The 16,125-nt window shown below is 46.1% G+C and overlaps 1 protein-coding gene across 1 annotated transcript in view; it reads left to right on the top strand.

Annotated features, from left to right (window-relative positions):
- LOC109903625 (protein capicua homolog) overlaps positions 1 to 15,394 on the top strand; it is a 33,367-nt gene extending 17,973 nt beyond the window's left edge. The window contains exons 10-20 of the mRNA XM_020500447.2: positions 612 to 694; positions 971 to 1,430; positions 2,160 to 2,299; positions 2,467 to 2,627; positions 3,978 to 4,540; positions 5,757 to 5,980; positions 6,172 to 6,317; positions 10,636 to 10,787; positions 11,994 to 12,137; positions 12,472 to 12,597; positions 12,798 to 15,394. Coding sequence (XP_020356036.1) covers positions 612 to 694; positions 971 to 1,430; positions 2,160 to 2,299; positions 2,467 to 2,627; positions 3,978 to 4,540; positions 5,757 to 5,980; positions 6,172 to 6,317; positions 10,636 to 10,787; positions 11,994 to 12,137; positions 12,472 to 12,597; positions 12,798 to 13,084 — 2,486 coding nt within the window. The 3' untranslated portion in view covers positions 13,085 to 15,394. The remainder of the gene's footprint in view (positions 1 to 611; positions 695 to 970; positions 1,431 to 2,159; positions 2,300 to 2,466; positions 2,628 to 3,977; positions 4,541 to 5,756; positions 5,981 to 6,171; positions 6,318 to 10,635; positions 10,788 to 11,993; positions 12,138 to 12,471; positions 12,598 to 12,797) is intronic.
- The last annotated feature ends 731 nt before the right edge of the window (positions 15,395 to 16,125 follow it).

Genomic DNA, 16,125 nt, shown 5'->3' with positions numbered 1-16,125 from the left:
CAACTTTTACTGACAACACTTTTACTGTGTTGCGCATTCGTAAGTTCATCAGTTATTCTGTGCTCTGGCACACTAGGACGAGAGTGCTCTAAAATCGGAGTAGATAGCTAGAGTGAATTTACAAATGCACCCTTAGTGTGGCTACCATAGAATTAGGAATTAGAATTTAAAAAATAAATGTAGGAAATTCATCACCTACATGTATGCCTCTACTGCCATTCATTCCAATTAGACTGGTTTGGATTTCTCCCTGACCAAAATGGCTGCCATTATCATCCCTTTCTGGAACTTTGAGGGTTAATGACATAGCTCCTCTAGTAATTTAATAGGATCTCTATGACATCCACTGTCGCATTCATAGAAATAGAATAGATTCCCTATTCTGTTTCTACGGTTTTAATACTGTTCCTGTTCTATGGCTCCTCAATGTCTTGCACATGTAGTCTGTAGATGTTTTACAACAGGAATAATCTCACAGATAACTAATTTCCCCCTAGCTGGGATGTTGGTTGTCTGTCTCATATTCGTCCATTTTTAATGGCACGCACCCTATTGTTTCATTACTGTCTTGTCACATCTGATTGGACCTATTGCTTCCTCTTTATGTCCAGAGGACTCGTGCCCTGAAGGATCCATAGACCTCAAGTGTAAAGAGAGGGTGACTGACAGTGACGAGGATGAGCCGGATGGACAGGTACTCTACACGTTTAGCCGTATAGCCTCTTTAGCCTTTTGGACTGTAGATGCTATTAACTAGGTACAATTTAGATTTCATGGGTAATGGAGCTGCCAAATGAAGTAGCATTGTCCTACTGAACAGATATCTAGTAGATTCGATTCCTACTGTTTCTTCTCACCCATGCTAAGGTGGTGTGAGTCTGATCCAGTTAAAATTCTACATTGGTGCACTAAGAGAGTTAATTCAGGAGGAACCTTAGTTAACATTTCTCTTTGATCTCTCCCCCTCCAGCAAGCCTTCCAGCCAGTGGTCCGTTCCTCTCTCCCCTCCTCCACCAACACCTCCCACGCTGACTCCCACTCCGACTCTACCAAGGGGGACACAAGGGGGAGCGCCGGAGAGAGCTCTGAGAGGAAGAGAAAACGAGGGATGGAGGGAGGAGAAGAGGGAAGTGGAGAATCCAAAAGAGGAAGGGGTGGAGGGGGGCACGTTCCTTCTAATTCCATCCCTGGATCGGCGCCCATCACCTCGACCCCTGCTCTGGGTTATGGACTCACCCAGGTGCTCGGTGCAGTCCGGATGGCCCCCACCGTGGTGACCAACATGGTATGCCCCATCACCAGCATGCCCATCCCCATCGCCAGCAAGCCAATGGAAGGCTCCATTGCCCTCAGTGCCCTGCCTGGGGAGAAGAAAGCCATGCTTCTGATTGGAGGATCGGGAACAGGAGGCGGGCCTTTCACAGCAGGGGGTGGGTACTTGTCCTCGTCCTCTTCAAATCCTGTGAGTGTGGGTCCGGGGGGGTTGCAGGTCACCAGTCTAGTGCTGGGAGGTGCTTTCCCCAACCAGTCTATACAGCTTATAGCCCCGCCTCAGCCTCTCTTAAGCTCCACCCACAGCACCCTACCTTTCCCCCTCCCCCTGCTGCAGCCCCAGTTCCTTCCTGCCGGTTCTCTCACCCCCCCTGGCGGTGCCAACCCTGGCCTCACCCAGGTGCAGTATATCCTGCCCACCCTGTCATCTGTCAGCGCCATCCCCAAGACCCCCTCCCCCCAGCTAACCCAGCAGCCAACCGGCGTCTGCACGCTGCCCTCCACTCCGCCCACACATGTCTCCCTGGCCAATGGAATACATTCGGGGGCAGGAGTGGAAATAAGATATGCCACAGTGGGAGGGGTCAGCCCTGGAGAAAGAGGTGAGAGAGAGGAGAGATTGGTCGACAGGGATGGAAAAGGGGAGGATACTTTGTTATATACAAGGGGATATGTTTACGACCATCCAAAATTCACAAGTCTAAGTTTTATTTTTGGGGGGGAAGTTAGTTGAATGCTCCTTCAAGCCCCGAATAAGTGTAACCCTCTGTTTAGTCTAGCACTTTAATGTTACCTGTCAGTGAGAGATTCATCACCTTATGGTTGTCATTGGTTATCATGTCAACACAGTGTTACCTAAACCAACATCTCTCTCTCTCTCTCACCAGTCCAAGCCCAGTCTCCAGTCTTGCAGAGCAAGATGTTGGTTCCCATGGCAACAGTGAGAACTGGCTCTACTCCTCCTCAGCCCAGCTGCCTGGTGGCTCCTCCCCTTCCTGTGCAAAATGGTGCTCTACCAGGAAGCAAGGTAGCGATTATTACACACAAGCATTACATACAATATAACAGCAACTCTCCGAATAAATGTGTTGTTACTGCGGGAATAATGACACACAACCCATGCTCCAAGCAGCTGATGCATGGGGACCACTAGCCTCTTGGCTGACCTGTTGATGTGTGTGTTATCCTGCACAGATTATCCAGATCGCCCCCATGCCGATGGTCCAGACAAATGTCCACTCTGCTGGAGCAGTGCTTCCTGGGAGTCCCTTCCCTGTATCCATGGCAACAGCCACTGTGATGACTTCGGGCATCACACCCACTCAGACCGTGTTGCTAACCTCGCCTCCAACAAGGTACTCACTTTAACCTACGAGAAATGTCTGATTATGCAGTATATTATACTGAACAAAAATATACATAAGCGCAACATGTAAAGTGTTGGTCCCATGTTTCATGAGCTGAAATAAAAGATTCAATACATTTTCCATATGCACAAAAAGCTTCTTTTTCTCACATTTTTTGCACAAATTTGTGAGCATTTCTCCTTTGACAAGATAATAGATCCAGCTGACAGGTGTGGCAAATCAAGAAGCTGATTAAACAGCATGATCATTACACAGGTGCACCTTGTGCCGGGGACAATAAAAGGCCACTCTAAAATGTGCAGTTTTGTCATACAACACAATGCCACAGATGTCTCAAGTTTTGAGGGAGCGTGCAGTCGGCATGCTGACTTCAGGAATGTTCACCAGAGCTGTTTCCATAGATTTTAATGTTCCTTTCTCTACCATAACCCGACTCCAACGTCGTTTTAGAGAATTTAGCAGTATGTCCGACCGGCCTCACAACCGCAGACCACATGTATGGCGTCGTGTGGGTGAGTGATTTGCTGATGTCAACATTGTGAACAGAGTTCCCCATGGTGGCAGTGGGGTTATGGTATGGACAGGCATAAGCTACGGACAACGAACACAATTTCATTTTATAGATGGCAATTTGAATGCACAGCGATACAGTGACGAGATCCTGAGGCCCATTGTTGTGCCATTCATCCGCCGCCATCACCTCATATTTCAGCATGATAATGCACGGTCCCATTTCGCAAGGATCTGGGCACAATTCCTGGAAGCTGAAAATGTCCCAATTCTTCCATGGCCTGCATACTGAGAAGACAGCTCACCCATTGCTCTGGATCCACGTAAAACACAGCGTGTTCCAGTTCCCTCCAGTATCCAGCAACTTCTCACAGCCATTGAAGAGGAGTGGCACAACATTCCACAGGCCACAGTCAACAGCATGATCAACTCTATGCAAAGGAGTTGCACAACATGAGGCAAATGGTGGTCACACCAGATACTGACTGGTTTTCTGATCCACGCCCCTACCTTTTTTTAAAGGTATTTGTGACCAACAGATGCATATCTGTATTCCCAGTCATGTGAAATCCATAGATTAATGAATTTACTTCAATTGACTGATTTCTTCAAATGAACTGTAACTCAGTCAAATCTTTGAAATTGTTGCAAGTAGCATTTTATTTTTGTTCAGTGTATATGTCCCACTATTACTTTCACGTGGTTTTAATGACAAGAGAACCTCTGCAGACTTTTAGTTTATTGTGTCTGTGCCTTTGCCAATTGACCTTCATCAGAACAATGTGTACATAGCTGACCCTCCTGCTTTTTGGCTCTCCTTTACTCTAGGATCACTTATGTCCAATCAGGTACCGGAGGGGTCTCCACGGCAACAGGCCAGGCCCCTCCCTCTTCAGGCCCCGCCTATCTGCCATCGTCCCTGACTACCCTGGGCTTCACCGCCATCGCCCCGGCTGGCCAAGCCCTTGTGCACCCTCTCGTAGCGGGCCAACCACCCTGGCTAGCCCCAGCCCTTTCCCCTGGAGCCCCGGGGACTGGACGTCAACTCCTCACCGCCATTTACCCGGACCAGAACATCACCCTGGCGCCAGATGGGGTTTCCATGACCTCTGTGCCCCCCAATTTGGTTCAAGAAGTGTCCGGCCAATCATCACGCTCAGCTGTCGGCGTCCAGGGTTCAAAGGACGTGACTCTGTCACATGAAGAGGGAATGCCACACCTGACTGCAGAGATGGAGCACAAGCCACAGCTGGAGGGCCAGGCCCAAAGGAAGACCAAGACACAGATAAAGAAAGAGAGCATAAAGAAAGAAAAGATGACAGAGGATGTCGAGGCACATAGCAAACCCGGTGCTAACTCAATGGGTACGTCCAGCAGCAACACACCAACAGGTAGGTCAAAACTGTAGTCCGCCTGCCCTCACTCTCACTCTGTACCCTTTCCCCTCCTCCTCTCTTACCTTCATCTCTCCTCTCCTCACTTCTCTGCTTATGGCCTCTTCTGCTATAGTTGCCTCTTTTATAACTAGCTATGCTACTATATAGACTATATATACAAAAGTATGTGGACATTTCAAATTTCTGCCCTGCTAGAGCTGTCCCTGTCATCTGTAAGTGCTGTTATTGTGAAGTGGAAATGTCTAGGAGCAACAACGGTTCAACTGCAAAGTGATAGGCCACACAAGCCCACAGAATGCGTTGCACATAAAAATTGTCTGTCCTCGGTTGCAACACTCACTACTGAGTTCCAAACTGCCTCTTGAAGCAACGTAAGCACAAGAACTGTTTGTCGGGACCTTCATGAAGTGGGTTTCCATGGTTGAGCAGCCGCACACAAGCATAAGATCACCATGTGCAATGCTATGCGTCAGCTTGAGTGGTGTAAAGCTTGCTGCCATTGGACTCTGGAGCAGTGGAAATGCGTTCTCTGGAGTGATGAATCACCCTTCACCATCAGGCAGTCCGACAGACGAATCTTGGTTTGGCGGATGTCAGGAGAACGCTACTTGCCCCAATGCATAGTGCAAACTGTAAAGTTTGGCGGAAGAGGAATAATGGTCTGGAATAATGGTTTTTCATGTTTCAGGCTCCTTAGTTCCAGTGAAGGGAGATCTTAATACTACAGTATACAATGACATTCTAGACGATTCTGTGCTTCCAATTTTGTGGCAACAGTTTGGGAAAGGCCCTTTCCTGTTTCAGCATGATAATTCCCCGTGTACAAAGCAAGGTCCACACAGAAATGGTTTGTCTAGATTAGTGTGGAAGAACTTGACTGGCCTGCACAGAGCCCTGACATAAAAACCCCATTGAACACATTTGGAATGAATTAGGACGCCCACTGCGAGCCAGGCCTAATTGCCCAACATCAGTGCCCGACCACACTAATGCTCTTGTGGCTGAATGAAAGCAAGTCCCCACAGCAATGTTCCAACATCTAGTGGAAAGTCTTCCCAGAAGAGTGGAGGCTGTTAAAGCAGCAAAGCGGGAACCAACTCCATATTACTGCTCATTATTTTGGAATGAGATGTTCAACTAGCTGGTGCTTTTGGTCATGTAGTGTATTTTTACTAGGAATCATGAGCCACTGTCGTGTCTTTTCCTGCAGGGAGTGAAGAAAATGGTGGTCGAGCCAGCCACGTGAAAGAAGAGAACACGGACGATGCCAGAGATTATGCCAAAGAGAAACAGACAGACGTGGATGGAGAGAGGGAGAGGTGGATAAAGATGGAATGTGGGACACCTGAACCAGAGAGGTCCAGGGAGACAGATGATTGGCCCCATGAGGGCCACAACAAAGGGGACAGTGGCAACGAGGGCCACAGCAAAGGGGTAAGAGACGACTCTATAGATATTACAAAAGCAATGCAATTCATTTGTTAGTCGTCCTGCAAACGATTATTGCGATGCAAACAATTATCGCAAACACTGATCAAGGACGAGGCTGCTGGTATGGTTACTGATCCTTCCTTATTATTTATCTCGCTCTCTCTCTCTCTCTCTCTCTCCCTCTCTCTCTCCAGGCTGGACCGAGGGAACCTCCCCACCCTCCCACAGGACAGGACACTCCTCCGCCTGCCCCACAGACTGACAGGGACGCACCCCCCTCAGCCAAGAAGACCAAATTCCGCCCTCCGCCACTCAGAAAGCCCTCAGACTCCATTGACAAGTAAGTGGCAGGGATTGGGGGAGGGAGTAATGGGAGGAAATGAAAACGTTACCATAGTTGACAGTAAACGTGTATTGACAGTTGACAGTTATGACCAATTGGAGAAGATTATGTAGCCAGGGAATCAGTTGGTTGGAGCTTGTTGCTACATCAGTAACATTGAGGGTTCGATCCAAACCCGGCGCCAGGATAAAGTGACTAAGGGGGCAGTTGTAATCGGCGAGAGGGCTACATTTCTGTGGGGGGGGGGGGGGGGGGGGGGGGTCTTGCATTGGAATTGTATTGAATTCTGCTTATATCACACTACACCACAATAAACATAACGTTCACATGCAGAGGCTCCGAGATCATTGAGCGCTTTAGAAGTGACAGGTTGGAAATCGACCCTCTCTCTGCTGCGCTGTATCAGCGTAAAATAGGGGCTTTCTAGCAGTCGTAAGGCCAAATATTCAGGGGGCAGGCAGGTAGAAGTGCAAATGAGTGTTGGATTTATTTACACAGCGCGGGTGTTTTGAAAGATGACGGTGGTATTTACAAATATATATTATATATATATATATATATATATATATATATATATACAAAAAATTATCTCATCAGGCAAAACCGGTCTACCAGGCTCAAATACAACCTCCCCTTGAGTTACCATAACGTGAACTAACTAGAACATCCCCAAATGGCCACTTAAATACATTTGGCCAGTCCTATTCTCAGCACGCAGGCCAGGTATGTCCACCACAGGTCAAGTTGTAGAAACATCTTAAGGATGATCAATGGAAACAGGATGCACCTGAGCTCAATTTCAAGTCTCATTGCAAAGGGTCTGAATAATTATGTAAATACGGTAAACCTGTTTTTCGCTTCCTCATTATGGGGGTATTGTGTGTAGATTGATGAGGACAGAACGTCATTGAATCCATTTTTAGAATAAGGCTGTAACGTAACTAAATGTGGAAAAGGTCAAGAGTCTGAATACTTTCAGAATGCGCTGTATGCACGCTAAAGCGCGCACGTTCACACAACATTAAACATGACGGAGAAACCGGACTCATGCTCTCCAAAACAAAGACAATGAAGAAATTGACAGTAAACTGGTAAATGCAATTAAATAAACCAAAAGTTCTTTATCACAAGTGTTGTGTAGTTTGTGAGCTCTCCAAACAACGTTTCCTTTTGGAGAATGAGAATGGTATGAATATATATTATATTGAATGAATTATCAGCATTTCCGTAACCAAACATTCTGAATTAATGGGGGAATATGTAGACATTAATAATAACTTCAATGATAAATATACACTGAGTGTACAAAACATTAAGATCACCTGCTCTTTCTGTGACATAGACTGACCAGGTGAAAGCTATGATCCCTTATTGATGTCACTTGTTAAATCCACGTGAATCAGTGTAGATGAAGGGGAGGAGACAGGTTAAAGAAGGATTTTTAAGCCTTGAGACAATTGAGACATGGATTGTGTATGTGTGCCATTCAGAGGGTGAACAGGCAAGACAAAAAAGTGCCTTTGAACGGGGTATTTAAGTGCCTTTGAACGGGGTATTTAAGTGCCTTTGAGCTGGGTATTTAAGTGCCTTTGAGCTGGGTATTTAAGTGCCTTTGAGCTGGGTATTTAAGTGCCTTTGAGCGGGGTATTTATGTGCCTTTGAACGGGGTATTTAAGTGCCTTTGAGCTGGGTATTTAAGTGCCTTTGAGCTGGGTATTTAAGTGCCTTTGAGCAGGGTATTTAAGTGCCTTTGAACGGGGTATTTAAGTGTCGTTGAGCGGGGTATTTAAGTGCCTTTGAACGGGGTATTTAAGTGCCTTTGAGCTGGGTATTTAAGTGCCTTTGAGCTGGGTATTTAAGTGCCTTTGAACGGGGTATTTAAGTGCCTTTGAGCTGGGTATTTAAGTGCCTTTGAGCTGGATATTTAAGTGCCTTTGAGCAGGGTATTTAAGTGCCTTTGAACGGGGTATTTAAGTGTCGTTGAGCGGGGTATTTAAGTGCCTTTGAACGGGGTATTTAAGTGCCTTTGAACGGGGTATTTAAGTGCCTTTGAGCGGGGTATTTAAGAGCCTTTGAGCAGGGTATTTAGGTGCCTTTGAGCGGGGTATTTAAGTGCCTTTGAGCTGGGTATTTAAGTGCCTTTGAGCTGGGTATTTAAGTGCCTTTGAACAGGGTATTTAAGTATCGTTGAGCGGGGTATTTAAGTGCCTTTGAACGGGGTATTTAAGTGCCTTTGAACGGGGTATTTAAGTGCCTTTGAGCGGGGTATTTAAGTGCCTTTGAGCAGGGTATTTAGGTGCCTTTTTGCGGGGTATTTAAGTGCCTTTGAACGGGGTATTTAAGTGCCTTTGAGCAGGGTATTTAAGTGCCTTTGAGCGGGGTATTTAAGTGCCTTTGAACGGGGTATTTAAGTACCTTTGAACGGGGTATTTAAGTGCCTTTGAACGGGGTATTTAAGTGCCTTTGAACGGGGTATTTAAGTGCCTTTGAACGGGGTATTTAAGTGCCTTTGAGCGGGGTATTTAAGAGCCTTTGAGCAGGGTATTTAGGTGCCTTTGAGCGGGGTATTTAAGTGCCTTTGAGCTGGGTATTTAAGTGCCTTTGAGCTGGGTATTTAAGTGCCTTTGAACAGGGTATTTAAGTGTCGTTTAGCGGGGTATTTAAGTGCCTTTGAACGGGGTATTTAAGTGCCTTTGAACGGGGTATTTAAGTGCCTTTGAGCGGGGTATTTAAGTGCCTTTGAGCAGGGTATTTAGGTGCCTTTTTGCGGGGTATTTAAGTGCCTTTGAACGGGGTATTTAAGTGCCTTTGAGCAGGGTATTTAAGTGCCTTTGAGCGGGGTATTTAAGTGCCTTTGAACGGGGTATTTAAGTACCTTTGAACGGGGTATTTAAGTGCCTTTGAACGGGGTATTTAAGTGCCTTTGAGCTGGGAATTTAAGTGCCTTTGAGCGGGGTATTTAAGTGCCTTTGAACGGGGTATTTAAGTGCCTTTGAGCGGGGTATTTAAGTGCCTTTGAACCGGGTATTTAAGTGCCTTTGAGCTGGGTATTTAAGTGCCTTTGAACGGGGTATTTAAGTGCCTTTGAGCTGGGTATTTAAGTGCCTTTGAGCTGGGTATTTAAGTGCCTTTGAACGGGGTATTTAGGGTGCCTTTGAGCAGGGTATTTAAGTGCCTTTGAGCGGGGTATTTAAGTGCCTTTGAACGGGGTATTTAAGTGCCTTTGAACGGGGTATTTAAGTGCCTTTGAGCGGGGTATTTAAGTGCCTTTGAGCGGGGTATTTAAGTGCCTTTGAGCGGGGTATTTAAGTGCCTTTGAACGGGGTATGGTAGTAGGTGCCTGGCGCAACCCTACTGGGTTTTTCACTCTCAAATGTCTCCCGTGTGTATCAATGGTCCACCACCCAGAGGACATCCAGCCAACTTGACACAACTGTAGGAAGCATTGGAGTCAACACGGGCCAGCATCCCTGTGGAACGCTTTCGACACCTTGTAGAGTCCATGCCCTGACGAATTGAGGCTGTCCTGAGGGCAGAAGGAGTGGTGCAGCTCAATATCAGGAAGGTCTTCCTAAAATGTTGTACACTCGTGTATATTTCACAGGGCATTGCTAAACATTGACAAACAGTTGACACTATAAAACAAATAGTGCGGCAGAATTGGCGCGAGTCAGTGTGCAATAGTGGAGAGGGACGTGGCTGTAGCACCTCTTCGCCACACACCCCTCTCCTTATTCTGGTCTCAACATATTTGATGATGCTGAAGACACCTTCCTCATTCATAAGCAGTAACCTCATAAACATTGTCAGGACGTAACAGTGGTCATTCTCCCTGCAACTGATATCATTACCGTTCAGTATTTCTATCCACCCACATTAAAGGCACACACTACCCAAAATAATGGACTTGTGACCCCCCCCTTAGGAACAGCAGAGGAGCCAGGAGACATTTCAGCATTTAATATGGCACCCGACCGGTAAACTTGACCCCGTCTTTTATAAATCAAAATCAAATATTACAGATTACAAATATTATCACTTTATTCACTTAGCCTACCAGAGATGAGAAGTGTTTTTTTCACACTTTTTATGGAAACCCATAGGAGTCACACCTGACCGCCTCAGTGGCTTTACATAGCCCCCCTACACACACCGCGGCGCGCTCTGTCCATTGTGCTGATACCTTTCAGAAAAACTGAGGAGGCACACCTTTGAAGTGAGGGGGCTAAGCCCTTTTTAGCTCCCTCGTGGAGTCGGGTACGGTTCGATCCCAAAATGGGTCTCATAAAATCTAACTATATTTCAACTGTACCAGGGTCCTGTCTGGGTCCTATTTCGAGGAGCGCTTTGCCGAGCTGCCAGAGTTCAGACCAGAAGAGGTGCTGCCCTCTCCCACCCTCCAGAGTCTGGCCACTTCCCCCCGAGCCATACTGGGCAGCTACCGGAAGAAGAGGAGGAACTCCACAGGTGAGAGAGAGACAGAGAGATAGCATTAAAAATGAAAAATGTGTTTACAAATTTAGCCTGTCCTCTATACAAATTCAATCTCTAACATTATTGATATGATATACTTTATTGTCCCCAAGTGGAAATTTGACTTGGACATTAGAGAGTGCAGCCTCTTCCACATGCATACAGAAATACATAGAATCAATTGAGAATAACACCCCGTCATACACCACCCTCCCCACCCACACAAAAAGTTAATAAGCTCATGTCAGGCAAGGCTGTGACTAGGTGGCAGTTCCACCTAGTCACAGATACCCATAGACTTCCAGTCATTGCGCTAACGCCAGTTAGCATTGGCTCGCGAAACTACCTCCAACTTCCTTCATACTGGACACAAGGGGCATAAAAATGGCATCCACGAGTTCATCTGACTCTGGGGAAGTAGATAAAGGGCCTCTTCGCCAAAATTCCCGAAGTATCCCTTTAAGGTCCAGTCCGTCATTGCCATCTCCCACGTCTGCCTCGGGGACAAGTGAATATGTATATCTGTTCAGCCTGCATATAGGCACCATATAACGCCTCGTAGATGGCATCAGCTGGAACTCTGTTCAGTGCATGTGTGGGGTCCGATATGACCTTTCTGGCCTGTCTAATGATGGTCTCCTGGAAAATGTCCTGAAGAGAGGAGGGAAGTGTCATACCAATAATCTTCCCTGCTGTCTTGGTCAGTCTCAAGATTTGGGCTTGGAGGTTTAAGTTTAAGCCATATCTTGAAACAAGCATGACTAGGGAGAGATACATATTCAAAAGAAAATGTATTAAGAATCTAGCACAGCCACTAAAATGAATTTGAACGGATTTCTTTCCTCCGTCAAGACCAGAAATACATTATAATATTATTCTTAAAAACGTTCCCTTCTCTTCATTCTATTTCTGCCTCCTCTTTCTTCACTCACTCACCACCACCTCCTTTTCCTCTGTATCTTCTTCCTCCCCTCCTCTTTCTCTGTCTTCCTCCTCCTCCCCTTCTTCTGTATCATCCTCTTCTCTTCCTCTCCCCTTTTCTTCCTCTCCTCTTCCTCTCCTCTTTTGTTCCTCCTCCTCTTCTCTTCCTCTCCTTCTCTTCCTCTCCCCTTCTCTTCCTCCTCCCCTTCATCTTCTCTTCCTCCTCCTCCTCTTCCTCTCTTCTCTTCCTCCTCTACTTCTCTTCCTCCTCCCCTTCAGACCTGGACTCGTCTGCAGAGGACCCCAGCTCTCCCAGGAGGAAGACTGCAGCTCGGAGCCGTCTCTCCAGCTGCAGCTCGGAACCCAACACACCCAAGAGCGACGTCAAGTGTGAGGGGGACATCTTCACCTTTGACAGAGCTGGTAAATAGTGTGGAGTGTATGACAGTCTGTCATAGGTTATGGCTTGTGTCCTAAATGGCACCCTATTCCCTACATAGTGCACTACTTTTGGTAGACCCCAATAGCTTTTTCTTTAGTTACTCCCTTCCTCCTTGCATTCTTTTCTCAAACATAACTTTCTTTTCTCCATTCTTCCATTCTCTCACTTCTCTCAATCACCCTTCTCTCCTCTCACTCCCTCTTCATGTTACTCACTCCTCTCATCTCCCTCTCATCCCTCACTTCTCTCAATCACCATCTTTTCCCCTCTCTTCTCTCCTCTCATCTCTCTCGCATCTCATGTATCCCTCTCTAGTTGCTGAGTCTGAGGATGTCTTGGGGGAGATGGACAGAGTGCCGTACTCCTCTCTCCGGAGGACTCTGGACCAGCGCAGGGCTCTTGTCATGCAGCTCTTCCAGGAACACGGGTTCTTCCCTTCAGGTAGCCACCCGTCACCATCTGCTTCTCTCATTGACTGATGTAGCAGAATTGTTTACGCTCATTGGTCACTTTGTATACTGGCTTTGCGGTTGAGCAAGACCAGATTACAACCAACTAGTCTCTGATACAACCACGCGAATGCTGCACTGCAATTCTTTCCTTCAAAGGGCTCATCTGCTTTCCCTCCTCTCCTCCTCTAGCCCAGGCCACTGCAGCCTTCCAGGCGCGCTACTCAGACACCTTTCCCTCCAAGGGGTGTCTGCAGCTGAAGATCAGGGAAGTGAGGCAGAAGATCATGCAGACAGCCACACCTGGAACCCCTGGAATCTCTGAGCCTGGCGGGTCAACAACAGGGGTCCCGGGGTCAACAGACTCCACCTCCGCCTCCAACGGCTCCTCAAATACTAACACTCGAGATGGTACAGGGACGGAGCCCGGAGAAAGAGGGAGGAGTCCCGAGGAGCCCAGGAGTTTGGGTAAATTGTAGGAATGGAAAGAAAGAGGGATGGAAAGAAGGAGAAAAACAAGAGAATGGAGTAGATGCAGAGAAAGTGACAAAAGAGAGAGAGAGTGTTGTTGTGACGCACTGCATGTCCTTGTACATGTAGTAACAGGGCTTCAGTATCTCGTCGGCACAGTTCTGTACTGGCCGTACTCTCAGCACATTTGTAGTTTGATACAGAACATTCTGTGGTACACACAATTCTTTCTGTTTCTCTCGCACATACACGCGCACCCCACCAACGCAGACTGTTACTCTTGGGTGGCAGTCACAAGCACTGTCACACGAAAGATGACCATACACAACGGCACGTTGTAACAATTTGTGCGGATGCAGTTTGCCATTAACTTGACTTCCCTCCCTCCACTCCTCAGCACAGTGGTTGGGATGTATCCAAATGTAACCTCCACTGAAATTCCCCTCTATGCTGCAACAACAGACAGCACTGAAATGGACTCACACACACAGTCTATCAGTCTACTCAACATTCGCCTGACCAAGCCATTGGCCTGCACAGTTTTTAGCGATTGAAGAAAGTGAGTCAAGCATGGATACCATTGGCTCCCGATAAAGGGAGGCGGGACTCAGTGTGACAATTGACCCAATCCCTGGCCCAATCAGTTATCACTGTCACAGACAGGTTGAGTACCTGTTGGCTGGAGAGGATGTTGTATATTGGGGTTTCCCCCCTTGTGGACGCCATTATGAGATATGAAATATGTAAAGATTGAAGGGTGATGCGTGACAAAGCAACAAACTCAACAATGGTTGGCTGTAACAGAGCAAAGAGAAAGGCTGAACGAGACGATGGTCCATTCATTGGTCAACTCGAGTGGAGGCTGCGGATTCCACCAAGGACACCGGAAGCAGATGATGTGACATGGCTCACTTGGCTCCCAAGTGACAGTTCACAAGCAAAAGTGGATATTGAATCAACTTCTAGTAGTCACACAGTGGATATGTTGTTTTATCTTTTATTGTTGCAGTGGAAATAACACGTTTTATGTGGCCTGTTTTCTCTCGTGGCTCTTATTGGTGTTTCTCCAGCATAAACTTATATAAAAGGGGTTTTGAAACAGCCCACGCGAGCCCTCTTTTAAATTTTACTTTGGGCCATTTCCCCTCTCCCATGACTTCTCAGTAGACACATAGAGGAGGGGGCAGGCAGTTTGTTTTTAAACGTTGAAATCAGGTGTTTGCACAATGTGTGGTCTTGTGACTGCAACTTAAATCAGGAAAGTATTGTTTTTAGAGATTGTTTCATAGAAATAACCTTGTTGTTATCAATCCCCCTCTTCCATTTCTAGTCCCTTTCCTTCCCCCCTTGCTTCCTCTCACTGCCCCTCTATCCAAGTGTTGTTAGAAAGTGCCCTTAAGCACTGGTCCAGGGTCAGTTCTGTTATGTAGCTCAGGATGGCTCTGGTTAGGGTTTAGTTCAGGGAAAGCAGATCCTAGACCAGCCCTGTAGGGCATTCTCTGGAGCCCTCTCTCTTCCCTCTCTGCCACTTTATTTTTTCCTTATTAAATGGTGCAATACGATATTTGGAATGGGTGGGTTATATGGGTCGGTGCCATAGATATTTACAGTACAGTCAGAAGACCCATTCTAATAACAATGGCATAAGAAGAATGATCTGAGATTACTATATTTGAAGAGATAGAGCGTAGCTAACTAACTAAAGTCAAAGAAATTCAAATAGCACTTTTTGCCTCTTCACTTGTTTTGGGAAGAGTTGGGGTAGTTATGGATATACCTTTATTTCTCTGTATACAGTTGGATGTGTGAAAAAATATATATATATATTTCCATATGTGCATATAGATGATGTGTGTGTTTGCGCACATGCATGTATGGAATCAGCCACACCCGGATTCCTTCACATACCATACAATAAGACATTATCAATCATATGTTCTTCACGTATTCTAGAGGCAGTATTTTTACAGTCACAAGGACTATTATATGACATCTTGATTTGTTATATTAATGAGATAGTCCAAGATCAAAGACATAGAATTTATCAAAGATTTGTTGAATCTGGCAAAGGTGAGGCCTGAAATGATTCCATGAACATGCATGTGCGCACGCAAACACACAGACATACATACACACACATGTATGCGTGTACACTGTATGATTGTGCTTAAAATAAACTGTCCATACTTTGGAGAAGGAATTTTAGAATGAGAGAGATGAGTGTGAGCTCATAAACAGGCATGTTGACCATGTGCAATATTTCTAAACAAAACACACAAAAAACTAAATATTGAAAATATTAAAGACCTAACACAATATCCTTTGTCTTTGTTCTGAGTCAGATTAGTGAATGTGAGTGTGCTGGTATAATGGAATCCATCTCTGTACAACTGACCCAAGATTCCAACGGAATTACCCCTGTAAGGTCTGTAATAACAAAGAACTACTTTATGCTATGTGGATGTAGACACCCCCATGTTTTGCCTAAAGGTGTGAGCCCATACTGATAATTGAAAGGATGACTAGAAGAGAATCTGAATTCAGTGAACGTCAACCAGTGACTCCCCAACACAGTCGACTATGGTTGCTTCCACAAAGTGAAATCACCAGTATTTTGAGATTCCCTTTGTTAATTGATTTTCCATACACAAGTAGACATCTCACACCTGTGCCGTCAGTCATCTTAAAGTGGGATTACCTGGAATTAACTGCAATTACAATGTTAAGATCCTTCCTGCCAAGGCAGGTGGCGATATGAACTCATAATCTCACGATCGTTAATCTAAAACTACAGTTGGTGTACCAGACCATTCAGATACCTGGGTGACACTTTTTGCATCATCCATTAATTGACACCAGGCACTACATTTGAGTTACTTGCCACCTCTGACAACATTGTTGTGAATTGTGTGCATTCCTTGGGAACCAGACACCCAGGTTCGAGGCCCGGTCAGGAACCGCCCTGGATTTGCTACAATGGTGTCAGAATGGGGAGACAACTGCTGTGAGGCCACCAGAGGCATGTGAAGGACCGAACCCTTTGGATGTC

The sequence above is a fragment of the Oncorhynchus kisutch genome, linkage group LG14, assembly GCF_002021735.2.
Source record: "Oncorhynchus kisutch isolate 150728-3 linkage group LG14, Okis_V2, whole genome shotgun sequence".
NCBI lineage: Eukaryota > Metazoa > Chordata > Actinopteri > Salmoniformes > Salmonidae > Oncorhynchus > Oncorhynchus kisutch.
This window is presented reverse-complemented; position numbering and strand designations above follow the sequence as displayed.